The following is a 19074-nucleotide window of genomic DNA, read 5'->3' on the forward strand; positions in this document are numbered from 1 at the left end:
GCAAATGCCATGTTGCTTTCTGGTCAGGTTGAGTGTCTGTGGTTTCTGATGAAGGATGGAGTTCTTAGCTGGAACTCTTGATTGTCTGGCCACCAGTTCTGCAGAGCTGGGATTGCCAGCCCCTCTTGGATGCTACCATCTGTTTTGGGCAGTGCTAGGGACTTATCCTGGGACCTCTGGTATGCTGTGCTGGCATCCACATAGTGGATTCTTACCTCCAAAAATGTCTGAAATACCCCTAAACAGGTTTCTACCATTTGCACTATTTCTAGAAAGAATTCTTAGCACTTATGACAAAAAAAGAAAATCTCAACTGAAAAACACTAAAGGCTGGCCAATGGTTGCACATGCCTGTAATCCCAGCATGAGGCAGAGGCAGAGGCAGAGGCAGAGGCAGAGGCAGAGGCAGAGGCAGAGGCAGAGCAGAGGCAGACAGAGCTCTGTGGCTAGCTCAGTCTATAGAGTGATTCCAGGACAGCCAGAGAAACCCTGTGTCAGGGAGAGAAAAAGAAAGAAAATACAGAAAAGAAAAAGAAGGGAAAACCCTGAGGATGATCCTGCAGAATCAACAACGGCCAGAATGTAATTACTTATGACCATCTCAATAGTATAAAATTTGTTTTCATCTTTGATAAAGGGTAAAACTACATATATACCAAAGGGTTTTTTTTTTTAAATGAATTTCCTGGGCTGGCAAGGTGTCTCAGTGGATCGTGGCACTTGCCACCAAGCACACATGACATCACAGGTTTGATTCCCGGGATCTGCATGGTGGACAGAACTGACTCCTGAAAGTTTTCCTTGTGACCTCTACACAAGCACACTGTAGCATTTACATGCACATACACACACACACACACACACACACACACAGTGTAAATAACAAAAGTTTCCTTATAATCTCATTTCATATATCTCATTTTACACTTGGGGTATCATGCTGGCACTCAGAATGTTTGGACTTTGGAGCATCTTATACTTTGGATCTTCAGATTAGAGGTGTTTAACTGGCAGCACAACTTTTGGTGACCTTAAACAGGCCCGGGAGAGAATTCTGAGGAAGTTGGACACAGGTGAGTCACTAGGCAACAGTGCCTATCCCTCCCACCTGAAGGCTCATCTAGCCTCCAGTGAACAAGCATTTAGTGTGACAACCCCCCACCATGTCTCTAAACTACACAGACCTTCCCTATTTCCATGTGCACATTGGTTTGTGTGTGTGTGTGTGTGTGTGTGTGAGAGAGAGAGAGAGAGAGAGAGAGAGAGAGAGAGAGAGACTGTCACAATCCCTGATTGAGACAGGAGCGTCTGGGGTCCATTTCTGTCTAAATCCTAAGGGACCACTCTGTGGCAGTCTGTTCAGTATGCACACACTCCAAATACTTTGTGTGTGGGTCGTCCTTCCAAACATGATTTAAATACCGGAGGGCAGGGCATGTACCCCCACCTGTGGACTCACGTACAACCACCATCGCTGAATTACTCTTACTGTGAGCGTTTCCTTATTAGCTCTGGGACCATTTCCCCAAATGCTCCTCACACGGCAAGGAATAGAACGCAACCAAACCAAAAGTCAATGGAAAAGCCCCACCATGAAAAGCGTCTAAAAACCACAGAAGGATTGGAAGTGAAAAGAAAATAAAGATGATAGGTAATATATCAACAGAGCAATTCTGTATTTGTCACATCTAAAAATTCTGCTAAACCTGTAGGTAATGGGATGATAAGACGACTCACCTCCAGGTTTCTCAAAACGGAAAACCTGATTGGGGACGGGTGTTGTTTATTGTATAGGATGAGGGTGGTCACAAGGCTTGTAGGAATTCTGATTCTTTTTTTTTTTTAAGATTTATTTACTTATTATATGTGAGGACATTGTAGCTGTCCTCAGATACCCTAGAAGAAGGCACCAGATCTCATTACGATGGTTGTAAGCTACCATGTGGTTTCTGGGATTTGAACTCAGGACCTTCAAAAAAGCAGTCAGTACTCTCAACCTCTGAGCCATCTCTCCAGCTCCCTCTGATCCATTATCTTAGCAATACAGACTCTCTAGTCTCCATCCTCCCCTCAGAGCTACAAAAGCACACTTTCCTTTAACAGGACACACAACAGCAATGGTGTTTGTCCATATCAGCTCACTGGGAGCGGATTACCACAGGACAGGCCTTCCCTCTGGTCCAAGGCCTGCATCCTGTGGGTGTCCTTCAGGACAAGTGCTCACCCCATGTGCGCAGAAACAGGGGCCATCAGAACAATGTTCTAAGATGCAGCCTGTGGTGTCTGCTACCACAGGCCTCAGCCAAGTCCTCCCAGAAGAGCACAGGAGCATGACTGTGATGGAGCTGTTCAGGTCCTGGCCCTCAGTGTCTCGTGGATGTCTCTCATGTGTGGCACGTGCCTCGCCTGCCACAATAAAACTGAACTTGTCTCTCCCACTGCAGTTCAGTGCGGCTGACGCCCTCACTCCCCTCTGCACTGTATACCCCCACCTCTGAGTCTGCCTTCTCGACAACAGCTCTGAAGCATCTTTGGAGGTTTCAGTAACTATTCCCACTACTGGCCTTCCTTGGCCAGAGGCCCTGCATAGGAAGAGCTTGCAGGACTGAACTGGTTCTAGCGCTACCACAGTGTCCTTCCCTACTAGGTGCCTAGGAAACACACCAGATTGTCTTCTTCCGGTCCCAGCCCTCCCTGTCTCCAGGATAAGGTCCAGCAACCTTTCCATGCCCATCTCCCCAGCTCCACCCGAGGAAACCTGTGGCTGTCTGCCTCTAGGAACTCCCCAGACACACTACCTACTTCCCAGCCCCAGCCCTTTGCTGGGGTGTTCTCAGAGCACGCCCTTCTCAACCCAAGAACAGTGGCTCTGGTGAGGACCCAGCTAAGCTGCAGAGCCTTAACTCCCAATGTGACTAAAGCCCAGGTGGTCTTGGGCACTTTTTACTGCTATATTGGAAGTGTTCATGTCCCAGGTAAATGTTTTGATTCTCTCCGTTCTCCCTCACATACTCCCTGGCATGCAGGAGGTATCTGATTAAAAACATCTAGATGGACTGGGAACCTATGACAGGAATCCCATTCTCAGAAAGTGCATAACGGCTGGGCAGTGGTGGCGCACGCCTTTATCCCAGCACTTGGAAGACAGAGGCAGACAGATTTCTGAGTTCGAGGGCAGCCTGGTCTACAGAGTGAGTTCCAGGACAGCAGAACCAGAAGGCTGAACCCACAGGAAGAATGGAAGAGCCAGGGGCTGGGAAGGGGCTGCATGAAATTCTAAGGACCGGAGTTCTGATCCCGAGAACCCACACGTAACACACTGGGTATGCCAGTAAGCCCAGTGCTTGGTTGGGGGAAGGGAGACAGATTGCCTAGAGCTCACCGGTCAAGCCAAACACTCAATGAGAGACTCTGGCTCATCAGGGAGAGGGTAACCAAGGAGGACACCTGACACCAACCTCTGGCCTCTGCATGCATACACCGCACACAGATATACACACATTCTTGGGGAACACGTGTTACCCACACTCCCCCCTAACATACGCAGATTTGAAAAACTGAACTCAGCTGCTGCCTGGTTCTCAATTTCCCTGGCAACTCAAGTCACTGTCACACCTCACATCCAGCTGCACACACCACACAGCAGGCCACCCACCAGCAGCTTGCCGAGCCCGCCACTGTTTGGAACCGTCATCCTCGCCAGTACGCACGCACCGGTCACCAGCAGGCATGCCAAATGTCGGCACATGAGCTGGGCCGCACAGCAGGCTGGGAGGTGCCCACACGAGCTTAAGGTGGAGGGATGGAATACATTCCTAATGGCCTTTAAATTTTTGATTAATGTGGGCTCACAGAAATAGAATCAGCAAAATCATTCTTCCCATATAAGGGAAATGAGCCGGCAGTGGAAAGGACCAATGTCATTTGTCATTCTGAGACTAGCAACTAAAAAGCCAAGAAGCCAAACAGCCAATCTATGGTTTCGACTTCTCAAATCAGTCCTGCAAGTACCCCAGGGGAAGGAGGAAATGTGGCATCTATTTTAGGGTAACTGAAGATTAACCACAAATACAACCCAAATACAACCCAAATACAGCTTCGTGCTATTCCGGTCCGTGCAAGTACTGCAGGCTAACTGATGGCGCGTCTAGAATTGTTTCAATGTCAGATGAAGAAAGGCTACAGGGCCCAGCTGGGCGCAGTGGCGCGTCCCTTAGCACTGATAAGAAGCAGAGACAGGAAGGCTACAAATTTGAGGGCAGCCTAGTCTACATAGCAAGTTGCAGCCCAGCTGGGATTACAGAGTGAGATCCGCCCCAAACAAAAATGAAGATGAAGAGGAGGAGGAGGAGGAGGAAGAAGAGGAGGAAGAAGAAGAGGAAGAGGACGAACAAACTAAGGGACAAAGCTAGCTAGCTGTGGGGAGACAGGAAACGAGAAACATGATGTCATTCACACCATGGGTTTCTCACAGATGTAACACAAAGCATCTTAACCCATAAAAGCCAGTGAGGAAGTTAAAAAATAAAGGGAGGGGCTGGAGAGATGGCTCGGTGGTTAAGAGCACCGACTGCTCCTCCAGAGGTCCTGAGTTCAAATCCCAGCAACCACATGGTGGCTCACAAACATCTGTAATGAGATCAGATGTTCTCTTCTGGTGTGTCTGAAGACAGCTACAGTGTGTATATATATATGATATATATATTATATGATGTATATATATATTATATATATCATATATATATAATAAAATCTTTAAAAAAATTAAAGAGAACTCTGGGATGGAGTGACTAATGCAAAAACAGAAGAAGAACTCCCTGCCCCCTTCCTGCTACCCCCAGTTTCTCCAATCCCCTCACAATTTTACTAAACAGCAAACACAGGAGAGGGACACAGCTCAACCCTTTCAGAGGCAAGGACTGCATGCTTGCTCCTCTGAGGGTGAAGACGCCCCTGCTCACCCCCTGGAGAGTGCTATGACAGCGTGACATAAGGCCAGCCATCCTGAATCTACCAGGCAGATGATTCAGAGAACAAGAAATACTCAGGAAAAGGCCAGTCACCAGGCAACCAAAGTCAGTCCTTAGAAAAAGAATGGTCAGGGCCGATGGGTAAGAAATACACTTATATCTTAAATACATTGATGGCTGGATTTGGTATTAACCAGAATTTCATATTATCAAGCATTAGAAATATCTTTATTTCTAATAAATAACCCCTTTATTAATAAAAGCTTTCATAGATACATGTTAAGAGTTCTAACGACTTTCATGACTTTCCAAAACACACACACACACACACGGACATGGACACGGACACACACAGAGTAAGAAAAAGTGAGTGATGAATTATAAAAATATTAATTTCAGAGCTTAGTTTGAAGGTGCAAATCTGAAATGCCAGCACTCAAGATACTGAGGCAGGAGGATTGCTGCAAGCTCATTACCAACTTGGCTGTGACCTAGTCTCAAGAAACAAAGTAAGCAGTGAGGACCTCCTGCGCAGATCTATCTTCCTGACAGCACACTGTGACAGGACAGAGTTACTCTTTTCTTTTTATAACTGTTGGCTAAACTTTGAATAAAATGCAAAGTGGGTCGTGACAGGAGGGTCAATGCGTAAAATGAGAGCCGCCATGCTGGTGACCCCTTTTCTGCTCTTACCAGTTTAATTTTAGAAGAAAGATTTTCTGGCAGTTTTGTCTTCAGCTGACTTGTCTCCTTGAATGTCGGTGGGAAGCCACTCAAGAACGCCAAGTCTTGCATCAGCACCAAGCCTGGGACTTCTCTGTCTGTCGTCTAGAACAAAAACAAAAGATTCGACTTACCTTCCGTGTCGTGAAGCTGGGGGAAACTTACAGTGGAGAAGCGGGTGCGCTTCCACTGTGGTTCTCTGAGCTTCAGATTAAAACCTCACCACGCTGGACACTCATGAGCAAGCTAGTTGCAGAGAAAGGTCTTCAAGGAGCAAAGCATGGTGGGTGGCACAGGACTGCAATCCCAGCATTCCCAAGATGGAGGCAGGAAGATTGCAAGTTCAAGGCCAGCTGGGCCTACACGGGAAGACCCGAGGTCTTGATTACGCATACTTTTATTCTTGTCCAATGCAAAAGAACAACTGGAGTCCAAATGACATACCAAGTAGGCTCTCCACACTGTCTGCTTGCTGCTTCCCTTAAAGAGTCCATCATGGGCGTCTTCAACTACAACAAACAAAACAAGAAGCGAGCACATGTTTAACAGATCCTCGTCAGACTCTCTGGCAGAGAGCTACACAGAGCATCTTGGGAGCCAGGGAAGCAGTATAATACACGGGTTCAGGAAAGTAGTTAGGAAGGTAAAAATCATCACATTCAACAAAGGAGGCATAATAGAAAGTGGGGTATAATTCAACATTAAACTCTGTACTGCCAAGAGATGTATGCAGAGCTCAGAATCACAGAGTACACAAGCAGGCAGGACTGCAAGGAAGAAGAGATGGGGATAAATGAAAACTCAGATTTAAGAGCAAACATGGACGAGAAGAACAAAGCATCGTTTGACTAGAGCATGACCTCTGGGCACCTCAGTGCTAGTAAGTGAAGTAGTCACACTAGAGACGGGGGCTTGAGGAGGCAGAGGTATTTATACTAGAGCAAGCAGCTACCTTACAGCTCACATTCCTTTAAGAAATGGCTTCCTTCCCCACAGTGACAAGTCCTAGATTCATCAGGTGATGTGGAACAGGGCTGGGGCTGGTTCTGACTGCAAGCATGAAGGAAAGTACAGGTGGGACCCAGCAAAGGTGCTGCCGACATCCAGGATGGAGGAAGACAGAGGGATCTCGGGGTGGCGGCTCTGATTTGGACCAAGGGACGAATGAGGCAGGTCCTACCAATTGCAGGGAGATGGACAGCAGCCCTGGACAAGAGCTTCAAAGATGCCAGAAAAACAGAGCTGGGACGGGGCTGGAGCTGAGCGGGGAGCATCTGCTTAGCGTGCACAAGGCCCTGGGAATTCTGAAGTGAAGAAGTGTTAAAACAGCCGGGAGTGGTGTGCACTTTTCTAACCTCAACACTCGCAGAGCTGATACAAGGGGACTGTCACAAACTCAATACAAGCTTGTACACAGTGAAGGCTAGACAAGCCAGGACTTGACAACAGTGTCCGATCTCCAAAGACCACCAGCTCACCAACAACCCCACCCTAAAAGCAGCAACACCGGCTGTTAGGAGTGCCCCTAACTTTAATACATGTATCAGGTAACTCTATCTCCACAGATATAAAGGACGATACCCTGGTTAACAGCTCTAGTATGGGTAACATATATTCATGTAAAAGTATCATCAAAGTCCTTGCAATGGCCTCACACCACCTTTCGTGTTTTCTAAGAGACACACAGGCTGAATACTCAGCAGGGAAGAGCATGCTCTGACCCATTCTGACTGAAGGATACGAATCACACAGCCATAGACAACCTGGAAGAATGCCTGGAAGAGAGCTTTGCTGTGGTTCTTGTCTCCAGGAACCCCACACCAAAGTTTTGAAAAGAAAAGGGAAGTGTCGGTGAAATGGGCAGACAAAGGTAAGAGGGTTTTGTCTGTTTAAGACAGGTTTTCTCAGTGCAGCCCTGGCTGTCCTGGAACTCCTTCTGTAGACCAGAGTTCAAGGCTGGCCTCAAACTCACAGAGATTCACCTGCCTCTCTACCTCTCTAGTGCTGGGACTAAAGGCTTGTACCCCCACAGCCCAGTGGGATTTCTTATCCTAGATAACAGGCTAATAGCTCTCCAAATTTGTGGCTGCTAAGAGCAATGCATCAAATGTAGCTTTTACAAATCTATACAGAAGCACCACAAGAGGTATTGACCAAGAAACCTAGGTGGGCTGCCTTCAAAATGGGCCAAATGCAAACACTCCTCACTTCCCACACACTTCTGTCTGGGGCATACTCACTCTGGCCTGGATTGTGACACTTTTTGTCCCTTCTCAGTCTATACTCACTACACACAGCAAACTGGTTTGTACGGAACATGATGCAATCGCTCCAGTGATCCGCCATCTTGCTATGGGTTAAAGGCTCTGGCTTCTATGTAGCTACCACCCCTCCCCCAGCCCCAATTCCCCAGCCCCATCTTCTACCTGCTTCCTCCTGCTCATCTTCTCTAACTCACAACGGCCTCCTGCTCCTCAGACGCAGCAGCTATGGTCCTGCTGTGGGAATAGCTTTTCCAATAGCTATTCTACCTCTGATAATTCTGCAGTCAGTCCTGTTGCTGGCCCCCTCACCTTCTTTGGGAAGCCGGCCCATCCTGACACTCAGTTTAGGATCTTTGCCCCCCTTCCTGACCTCTGTGTGAAGTTTTTCTCTGTGGCATTATTGTCTACAAAGTATGTGATTGACTTATTTGTTGATTGTAGCTGTTCTTTTGTTACTTTGGCAGTTGTTTTTTTCTTCCACCCTTTAGATACAAAGTAGGAGAAAAAGATTCCTCAATCTATTCTTTTTGCTTGACCATGACTACTATCAAACAGCAACGGGCAGCAACCTCCCATCCCCTCTCCTCTTGGGGCCCTAGCATTTATACACCCTCTGAAGAGTCCCCAGAATTCCAAATGTCACACAATCACAGGAACGAGCTGCAGCAGGCAAAATCACACCCTTGATAGAGCACGAGGCAAATCATAGTCAGCTGCTGTGGACAATCTGAAGCAGCCCCACATCCCACACCTGGGATTAAAACAAAAACTACTCCTTTTAATATCTCTGCATTTTAAAAGAAACCAAAATTCTCACTACAGAGAATTAAGGGCACAGCCAAGCAGAATCTGCAATACTGGGAACAGGAAGGAGTTTAAACCCATATGACAAGCAAATACAATACTACTGAAGTACTGTCTTCTAAGGGAGAGTGAATCAATGAGATCAGGATTTTCAGATTTGCAAGTCTGTGCCAGGTAGAGAACTTTATACACTGAACAGCTCAGTGTCTGTTACAGGAGTCTACGAAGGAAATGAACAGGAGCGGAACCTAAGAACTGTTGGTAAAACAAAAGCCACAGGCGGGATGAGGTCAGTCATTAGTTTATGAGGGAAGAAGCAAAGACAAAAGGTGGGGCTGTCAGGTATGACGTGGACAGAATGATACTCTGTACAGTGGAAAGAGCTCACGAACTTTCATGGTACCCAAGCAAAATCCACCGCATCTCCAGGTAGACATGTCCAATGCACAGGAAGACGGAGAGAGAAGAGAGCCCAGGGCTGGGGCACACGTGTGGCCTCACAGCTTATCTCTCAGCATAGGGACATAGGAGTCTCATGCCACTAATTCCACGGCTGCTGTGTAGATAGGGATGCCTCATAGTTCTGAGGTAGTAATGTCAAGAGTAGGGCCCAGCAGAGGTGGGCTCTAGGGAGGACAGTCTTCCCACTGCACTTAGGTAATATCTTGTTAACTCCACCGGGAAGAGCTGGACTCTGGGGTCTGTATTACACAACTGCTCTACTCATGAAGGCATTTCTGAATATTGTGTGACTGGCCTGATATGTGCTGAATAAAGTATATGTTCTAGTATATTATATGGCTTTTTTTTTTAAGTCTCCAGAATGACTTGGAGCCAGGAGGAACTACTTTTGGAATACAAGATCCAAGGTTCTCATAAGATATGAGATATCTCACATGATCCAAAGTGTTTGCATGAAAGAAATGCTGGGTGGTCCTTTCCTGAGATGTGGGATAGCTTACAACACAATATGGTAGCGGGGCTTTGGCTTTTCTCTGGACATTTTTAGTTTACCAAACAGTTCTTACAGAATCATTTGTTTCATTCAGAATTTTATTACTCTGAACAAAAAGGTAGATATCATGGTTTTAAAATATACCCAGTGGGCATGGTAGAACACACCTTTAATCTCAGAAGGTAGAGGTGGCAGGAGGATCTCTAGGAGTTCAAGGTCAGCCTGGTCTATAGTGAGTTTCAGGACAGCGAGGGCTACATAATAGAGGGGCCCTCCTCCCAACAAAACCTCTAAAAATAAAATATATAGAGAGGCGGACGGTTCAGCAGTCGAGAGGACTTGCTGCTCTTCCAGAGGACCTGGGTTCAGTTTCTAAGACCCACCTGGCAGATCACAACTCTCTATAGCTCCAGTTCACACCCTCCAGGAATGAGATACTCACACATACATTCCCACGAAAACAAACCGCTCACACACACACACACACACACACACACACACACACACACACACAAGGTAGTAGATACTTCTTTATAGAAATAGGAAAAAAAAATTAATCTTACCATCCTTAGCAGTGTCAAAAACGACAACTGAGACATTAGTGGAAGGATTTTTCGGTTTTGCAACATTGAATATGTCACTGGCAGCATGAAAAGACGGATAAAGAGATGGCAGGTCCTTCAGGGTGCAGTTGGCAGGCAGCGGCGGGTCCAGAACAAGCATGGGCACCTTGATGCAGTGCGTCAGCAGGCACTCCAGCTGCCTCTCACTGCGGAGACAAACGACACCTGAAACCAGGAACAGCTCGTGCCCACGACAGAGTGAGGTGGGTTCTAAAACCGCAGGACCTATATAAAATTATACCTTACTAAAATCTCAAGAAGGTAAAGAAAGTTTTGTTAGTAAATATGGAATACAAATAGAAAGACACATTTTAGAGCCCGGTTTCAAACTACTTTTTTTTTTTTTTTTTTTTTTTGGATTTGGTTTTTTGGAGACATGGTTTCTCTGTGTAGCCCTGGCTGTCCTGGAACTCACTCTGTAGACCAGGCTGGCCTCGAACTCAGAAATCTGCCTGCCTCTGCCTCCCAGAGTGCTGGGATTACGGGCGTGTGCCACCACCACCCGGCTTCAAACTTCTATTAATTATTAATTATAAGAATTACCAGTCAGGTATGATATCTCCTACTTGAAGGGTAAGACAAGAGGACCAATTATAAAGTCTAGGCCACTTTGGAAGACATAGTGAAATCATGGGGAGAGAGGGAGGGAGAGAGAGATGGAAAGAGAGAGGGGGGGAGAGAAGCTAAGTGTGCCACCAAAATATACTAACTCAAAAATCCTTGAGAAATTAAGTACTTCAGTATTACCATTAAAATATTTATATTTGTTGTCCGTTGAAGGCTGTTGTTAGCATATTAGGAAAGACAGTCTAGCTGTGACATGGTACTAGATACAATTTATCCACTCCAACTAGAACAATATGAACCACATTGGACACTACACTGATACAAATAATGTGGCTCTAATGTGAACATGTAGGAGATTTTTCTATCTGCATTAAAGATACTCCTTTAAAAATTACATGACCAGCTGAGCAGTGCTGGCGCTCGCCTTTAATCCCAGCACTCAGGAGACAGAGGCAGGCGGATCTCTGAGTTCGAGGCCAGCCTGGTCTACAGAGTGAGTTCCAGGAAAGCCAGGACTACACAGAGAAACCCTGTCTCAAAAAACCAAAAAACAAAAAAAATCAGGTGACTCAAAGTTAATGGACAAGCGACATGGCTAGAAAGTTCACAAAGTGGGAACCACATCTAGTCCAGTGCTGCATAAAACTCTCGAACCTCTTTAGCTGGTAATGGGAATGCAAAAGACAGCAACTGTCACCTCCCTGCCTCAATTAATGCCCCTCAAAAATGATGACCGAGGGTTACTCTAATCACTGTAAATCTGTCCTTCTCAAGCATCTGTGTCCTCATAGTTCTTTAGGGACAGAATGTGGAATGTATATGTATATGTATATTACTCATAACATAAATATGTATACTTATAATAAGTCTGTCTGACATCCTGAGAGGTATGAAGCAGGAAACTAATGCATCGACATAGGAATTAAAACAGCAGGAGACCTAGGGCCACAAACTATGACTGACAGTTGTGAGCTGACTGTAGTCGCACACTCCTGTGATACAAACACGTGAGGGGGAGGCAGGAGTGTCAGGAGTTCAAGGCTATTCTCAGCTACAGTGTGGATATAAAAGCCAGCCTGGGCTAATATGAGACCCTGACTCCAAAAAATGAAAACAAACAAGCAGGACTGTGGAGGAATCACCGGGGTCATGACCATCTCCACAAAGAGCTGCCTTTAAAATCTACGTGGGAAAGAAGCAGGAAAGACGGTTCTGCTCGTAGGTGAGTGTCAGAGACTTGTCAGAGCCAGGCGCGATTGAAATCAGTAAATTTAGCAAAAGAGATGTGTCTGGTTCTTGTCACTGGGCTAAATCCCCTGCCAAGTCCTTAAATATATACAGCGTGACAGCTTCCATAGATAAGGAGGGGTTATAAGGGTACAAATAAATGACAAGCATAAATTTGTCAGTAAAACATGGGGTGTAATTAGTTTAAAGAGGCCCAGAGAACAATGCATGGGGACAGATAAATGAGTACTCTGGCCTTGCCAGAACCAGGCCGGACTCGGCCATCAGAACACAAACCCAGCGAGTGCCCAGTCATTGGAAATTCTCTCTAATAGGCGCACTTAATGGGGTGTCAAAATAGCGGGGGAGGGGCTGCACATGAGCAGCCATTTAAATACAAAACAGCGTGTGCCCACGAGCGATAATCCTGACATTTCATCGCCTCCTCCAGCTTCATTCCTGAGACAAAAAAAAAAAAGCTCACTCACCTCTTCTTTGTTGGTTCGGTTGTGTTCTTCCCCAGGATTTCCCTAGTAAAGAGCAAAATTGGCTTGTTATACACACATCAGTTAGTGGACAACTGTGGACAGGGCAGACTTTGCAACGGTGGTCACTTTCTTGGTGACTTCACTGGAACTGATGTGCCCATGAGTCACAATGCTTAGGGCACTGAAAAAAAATGTAAACAAATCATGTGATTTGCTCATCTCTCAGCAGGGGACACGGGGACTTCACGCCATGAACTAAATCCACAGCTGCCGAGCAAATGAAATGTTGTCAATAACCCTGAACTTCAATTGTAACCTATAAAGATCACTCAAAATACCAGAGCATGGGGCTGCCGGTCATTTTATGCAACAGCATCATTCTAGACCTGGGGACAGAGAAGCCATTGCAGTATATGGTGGGAATGACCTGCGACTGGAGTGTACCGGTGGTGTTTATAAAGTCATAGCTCTTCCAGCCGAGACAGGGTTACCCAGCTTGGCGTGGTCACCCTGCCATCTCTGACCTACACCTCTGTGTGCTCTCCGTCAGTCGTGGGCTTCTTCTTCAAGTGACTCACCTCATGGCTTTCTGTTCTTCCTCCATGTGCTCTCGGACCTGCTGTAGCTCCTTCAGCAGTTCGAGGTCAGTGCCGTTCACCCAGGTGTAAACCACGTCGATGGGCATGGGCAGACAGAGCCTAGGGCAGACCACAAGTCCTCCAGGTTAACTGCACATTTTTCAGAACATTTTTTGGGGAAAGATTCTAACAGAACTTATAGTTAAGAGTTCAAATTTAAGTTGGGTGGTGGTGCATGCTTTTGATCCCAGCACTTGGGAGGCAGAGACAGGCAGATGTGTGAGGTCAGCATGGTCTATAGAGTGAATTGCAGGATAGCCAGGGCCACACAGAGAAACCCTGTCTTGAAAAAAATAAACAAACACAATAACAAAAGAGTTTAAATTTAGACATTATCAAAGAAAATCAACTAAAAGGCCACAGGGGTGTGACATGCACAGGTGACAGAACTGTGTGCTTTCCTGGGGCGGCTGCTAGAGGAGAGGTGCCTATCAAATACCATGTCTGTGAACTTCATTATGTTAGAAACTTCGTGAAATCATTTGAGCCTCACAACTACCCTTCCAGAGGTTGATATCCTTCCTTTTTAAAGATTATTTTCAGGGCTAGCAAGATGGCTTGGTGAATTCAAAGTGCTTGTCGCACAAACCTACAACCTGAGTTTGATCCTGGAAAGGTAAGGAAAATAGTTTTGGGGACAGGGTTTTTTTTTTTTTTCTGTATTGTCCGAGTTGACCTTGAACTCACAGCAATTCTCAAGCCTTAGTCTCCTGAGTCCTGAGATTACAGTCTTCGCCACCAGGCCCTTCTTAGGAAAATAGTTATCCTCTGACGTCCACACATGCGCCATGGTGTGCCACCCCACCCTCGTACACACAGGATGGTGAGGATGGTGACGATGGTGGTAATAAAGACTAACGGGGGAGACAAAAGGAGCTCCTTAGAGGCCTTAGAGCTCCAGTCAAGAAGGGAGAGATTGTCAGGTGCTGGGTGGGGGGTAAGGGTGGGATTGCTTGGGGCAGAGAAAGTTCTGGAACTAGTTGTGACAACAGCCACATAATACTGGGAACGCTTTTGGTGCTGCTTTCAACCATACACTATAAAAATGGTTAAAATGCTAACATCTGTGCTATGGTACGTTTTGCTAAGCTGGGTGAGAATAAAGAATTTTTTGGGGAGTAGAGGGCGGCAGTTTCAGAACTCTGCTTAGATTAGACAATCTATCACAAAACTTCACAAATACAAGACTGACAGGATCAAATGCCAAGTTCATCGTGGCCTTTGTGGGGACACAGAGACCTTGTTCCTGCCCCTAGGACAGACAGGACCCCGGGTGTCAACCTCTGTAAGTGTCAATGCCTGCCTTGGGCATTAGGTTAGTTCCTATAAAGTACATATTTCACATTCCTCCAAGGAGTGTCCTCCAGATAGCGTTAAAGACTTCAAGATAATGAGATAGCACAAGACCAGGAGATTAAGGTGTGAAAGGGTTAACACCAGGAACAACAGCCCCTCCCAGAGGGCAAGTATTTCCCCTCCCAGAAGAGAGAGACTAAATTACATTCCTCAGACCACTGGGGGGTCCCTGCTAACAGTCTGTTGGTCACCTACCTCACTAACAACCAATTAGTTTAAAGGTAACACTGTTCTGCCAATCACATTGTGCCTAATGCCGGCTGCCCTGAGAACTATATAAAAACCCCCACTGTGCCTCTGCAGTCCTCTTATCCTCTCATGTGCAGGGCAACCCCAACATGCTAGATTGAATAAAATCCCTCTTGCTTTTTGCATTGATTCCCATCTACACGTGGTCCACTCCCCTGAGTCTTACAGGTGTGGCTAATGTCCTCCAAAAATGGTAATCACTGGGACCGGGACCTTCAGGGCAGCCTTTAAGGCTATGGGAAAGGGCTCTAGATACATGACTTCGAAAATATAATTTCTCAACTATGCAAATATAAGGATGCAATATGAATTATGAGGGGCTTCATGAATCTAAAGGAACAAAGGAACATTATGAGCCAGCTTGCCAGAAAGATACAGCAGTCAGATTCCTGAGTTCAAGGTCAGCCTAGGACTTAGGTTAGATCCAGGTGTGGTAGAAATGATCTCCTCAGGGCAGGGGGGGGGGCCCACCGGGGCCCCACCCAACTAGCTTATCCGCAGTGCTAAAGACAGACAGATCTGAATTCTTTCACAAATTTAAGAAGAAAATGTATGTTTGCTCTCTTAAGAACTGGAATAAATGACTGGATTGATATGTAAAATAAAATACTGGACCAGTGTTCAGCAGATTTTCCTGAGAATTTGTTAGGATAAAAAGAGAACTGTTTGGAGAACACAAGCACGCGCGCGTGTGCACACACACACACACACACACACAAAAGCAGGACACGGTCAGAGAGACCTATTAGAATTGCAAGTAAACAGAATATAGACAGAGAAATCTCCAGAGAGAAAATAGAACCTAGAAAGAAGCAGACTGGAAAAGTTGTATCAAGTAGAACACAGGTCATCAGCGTGGATCCACGATCTGACTCTGAGTCATTCTCTCCCACACTTCCAGACACCCCCTTCTCTCAGAACCCCCTCTCCATGCCGAGGCTGAGCCGTGGCAATCAAATGCAGCCAAACATAAAAAAGATAATCAAAAGTACAGAAAGAAAGGTAACCAGAATCTTAACAAACCACAGTGAAGTTATCTAACAGCCCAAGACCAGGCCTAAGCAGGCACCGCACCTCCTTCAGTGCCCATACAAGTTCCAAGTCCAGCCCTTCTCTTCTTTCCCCTTGTCCCAGAGCCCTTGACACCTAACCTGCCACCTCTTGTATAGCTACTCATCTCCTTCCTGTGCACATAGGCACCAAGAAGGCAGGAGACCTTCCCGCTTCGCTTCCTAAAGCATCCGAGGTAGTATAGCACCTGGCATGGAAGCATCTAGTGTCTGCTGAAAAGCCCTCAACGTGAGGTATACGGATGGTGTTTCTCCCGCTTATTTTTAAATCATCTGCAAAATAAGAATGAGGCACAGCCTTGCCTTAGTGTTCCTGTTCAGGTTTATCCCGGCAAAAGAAGGTCTCTTCTTTAGTTCACTGACTTAACAAAACACAATAAACAACTGACCAGAATAAAACAAAACCAAAAACCCCAAACAAGCAATCCCACCACTTTGACCTATGATCCAGACTTCATATCTCTTTGGGTGTTGACATTTTAGATGCTTCTTTCCCTTTTCTCAATAAATGGACAGGTTTGTTGGCTCCTTTGCTGGTTTTATGGCCAACTTCCAAAGCTAGCCTTGGTGATAACTTAATTCTGATTATCAGCTTGATAAGAATCAGAGGTGCCCAAGGCAATGGGGCCACAAGCTTGAGTGTGCCCGCATTTCAGGGGAGGACTAACTGGGGGGAAGGGAGGACCTCTGGATGTGGGCAGAGCAATCCCCATTGGCTTATCAGACATAGTTAAAAGGGACAAAAGGGAAAACTGGCTGAGCGCTGGATTTTCTGCCTCTGCTCCCCCATCCACCCACTGGCTTCACCTGCCTGCAAAGCCTCAAGTTACCACACCTTTCCCTGAGTCAACAGCCAAAATAAACCTTTCCTCCCTTCAAGTTGCTCTTTGTCAGGTATCTGGTCTCAGCAATGAGGAAATGCACGCTCCATTTGTCCTATTTGCAGCCTGGGTACAGGATTAGGCTTCCGGCTGTACCTACATAGCTTTTCAACCATTTTCATGGGAAAATTGTGCTTGAAAGATGTGAGCAAGCAATTGGTGGCACCTATCTGTAATCACAAAACTCTCAAGAGGCCCAAGAAAAGATGATCTTGAGTTAGCCTGGGCTATGCTGAGACCCTGCCCTCACCCCACCTCCCAAAGAGATGTGGCATTTGTATTCTAGCTGAGTAAAAACTAAATAGATAAAGTCAGAGATGTTAAACGTCACGGGGGAAAATATAGAAAACCTGTCTATGTAAGAACTATTTTTAGATAGAGATATTGAGAGACCCCCCAACTCAATGTTTTTAGACCCCCAAACAACTAGCCCGGCACAGTAACTTGTTTTTCTGCTTTCAGCTTGAGAAAGATAGCCCACCCTGTTCTAGTTCCAATGTTTAACTATACAAAGCCCCAAGGACATTTGCTCCAGATAATCGCTAACCTTCCTTAAGGCATAAACTTACTCATTCTGTACTTCCCCATTCCATGCATAATTTGTCCTCCACCCCTAGCCTTGAGAATTGTGTCCTTCACCCCTTGTCTAGTGGTTTTTCCCCTTTAAATACCCCTGACTTCAGTTGCACGGGGTCCCATAGTCCTCTACACCTGCTCGGTAATGACTGTGGACCCCGGAGCTCTGGAATAAAAGCTATTGAATTGAGACCTTTTCTCGCAAGTGATATGGGTGTCGCCTTCCGAGGCATGGGGCTCTGGGGCGCCCTCGGTTTTGGGGGGTCTTACAATATTAGAGATGCCCTTTACAGGAAATAGTCTGGGGTATGAATGTAGCCCACTGGTAGAGTGTAGGCTCAGTAGACATGATGTCTGTGCAACTTCACCATGGTGCTGAGACTACAGCATTGTAGAAAACATCGTAAAGTATGGAAATGAGATAGTGTGGAAGCTGGAGGAAGAAACACACCAGGAAAAGGGTCTTTTCATGTGCCCCGAGTGAGACACACGCTTATCTGGCTTATCCAAGAAACTAGGGAAGACCAAGCAATCGGATGACCCCGACTAGAACCAGAGACCAGTGAGGTAACAGGGGTCCTGATGCTTTGTCAGGAAAACGAGCACGCACGTGTGCCACAGCTGACCCCAGCCGTCCAGGCTTCACAGTCTGCTGTTCTCGGGACATTCTGGCTGCTCATCCTCACTGCTGGTGGATAGGAACTCCCAGGATGCTGCTCTTCCTTCCTGTCAATACGCCTTTAACCACATCTTCCTGCCTCCTTCCACTTCAGCCCCATTCTCTTGGAAGAGAATTCACTCACCATACATATCTTCCCCAGCACTTTAAACTTGAAGGGATTCTTAGTACACTTAATACCTTTACCACCTCCATGTCCACCACCGCCACCGCCACCACCACCACCGCCACCACCACCACCACCGCCACCACCCGGGGCAGACGTGGAACTGGACGTCTGCGGCCTGCCTTCCTAGTCAGTTATTTTCTCACTTGCACCTCCAGGCTCTCTCCCCACTCCAGAGACATCCCCTCTAGGTGACCCCTGCGCACTCCTTGGAGGGCCTCACGCAGTAGCCAGCGGCCACACAGAGAAGTTATAACAGGCTGCTGCTCTCTTGGCAGGTTCTAACTGCGAGGGTCCAAGGCGGCCCCAGAATGAATGCTCTTCTAGAAGTTCTGGGCTAATGCTGTCGCTGCCCCCCTGGGGAGCCGCGTGCTGAGATCAGCTGACTTCTAAGTCATTGTGTTCCATCTCCTCTACTGCACCTCCTTTCCATCCTCTCTGTAAGAGTAATGGATTCCTCTCCGGCACTGCTCTTTGCCTGAGGTCTAGAATAGTGCCTAGTATTAGTGGGTTAATATGTACCAGTTAGATAAGTAACTATAATCTCATTACAATTTTATTATCATTATCAATGTTTTGGGTGTTTTGCTGCATGTGTATCGGTGTACCTTCTACGTGCTTGGTACCTACGGAGGCCAGAAAAGTGCACTGGGTCCCCTGGAACCAACTGTGTGCCACTGGGTGCTGCCATCTGGGTACTGGAAATCAATCCCCAGTCTTCCGGGGGAGCGATCAGTGCCCTTAACCACTAGCTATCTCTTTAGCCCTGGTAACTCTTATTTCTTCAGCATATAAGTGTGTTTCCCCCAAAACCCTGCTTGTTTCAATACACTTTCCG

The 19074-nt window shown here is 46.5% G+C and overlaps 1 protein-coding gene across 1 annotated transcript in view; it reads right to left on the reverse strand.

The window, feature by feature from the left end:
- Gnptab (N-acetylglucosamine-1-phosphate transferase subunits alpha and beta) overlaps positions 1-19074 on the reverse strand; it is a 72180-nt gene that overhangs the window by 25073 nt on the left and 28033 nt on the right. The window contains exons 3-7 of the mRNA XM_052165770.1: positions 13200-13319; positions 12622-12663; positions 10280-10485; positions 6138-6202; positions 5664-5798 (exon numbers count right to left, since the gene is read on the reverse strand). Of these exons, the coding sequence (XP_052021730.1) occupies positions 5664-5798; positions 6138-6202; positions 10280-10485; positions 12622-12663; positions 13200-13319 (568 nt within the window). The remainder of the gene's footprint in view (positions 1-5663; positions 5799-6137; positions 6203-10279; positions 10486-12621; positions 12664-13199; positions 13320-19074) is intronic.

Source organism: Apodemus sylvaticus, chromosome 20 (genome assembly GCF_947179515.1).
Source record: "Apodemus sylvaticus chromosome 20, mApoSyl1.1, whole genome shotgun sequence".
In the NCBI taxonomy this organism is placed as follows: domain Eukaryota; kingdom Metazoa; phylum Chordata; class Mammalia; order Rodentia; family Muridae; genus Apodemus; species Apodemus sylvaticus.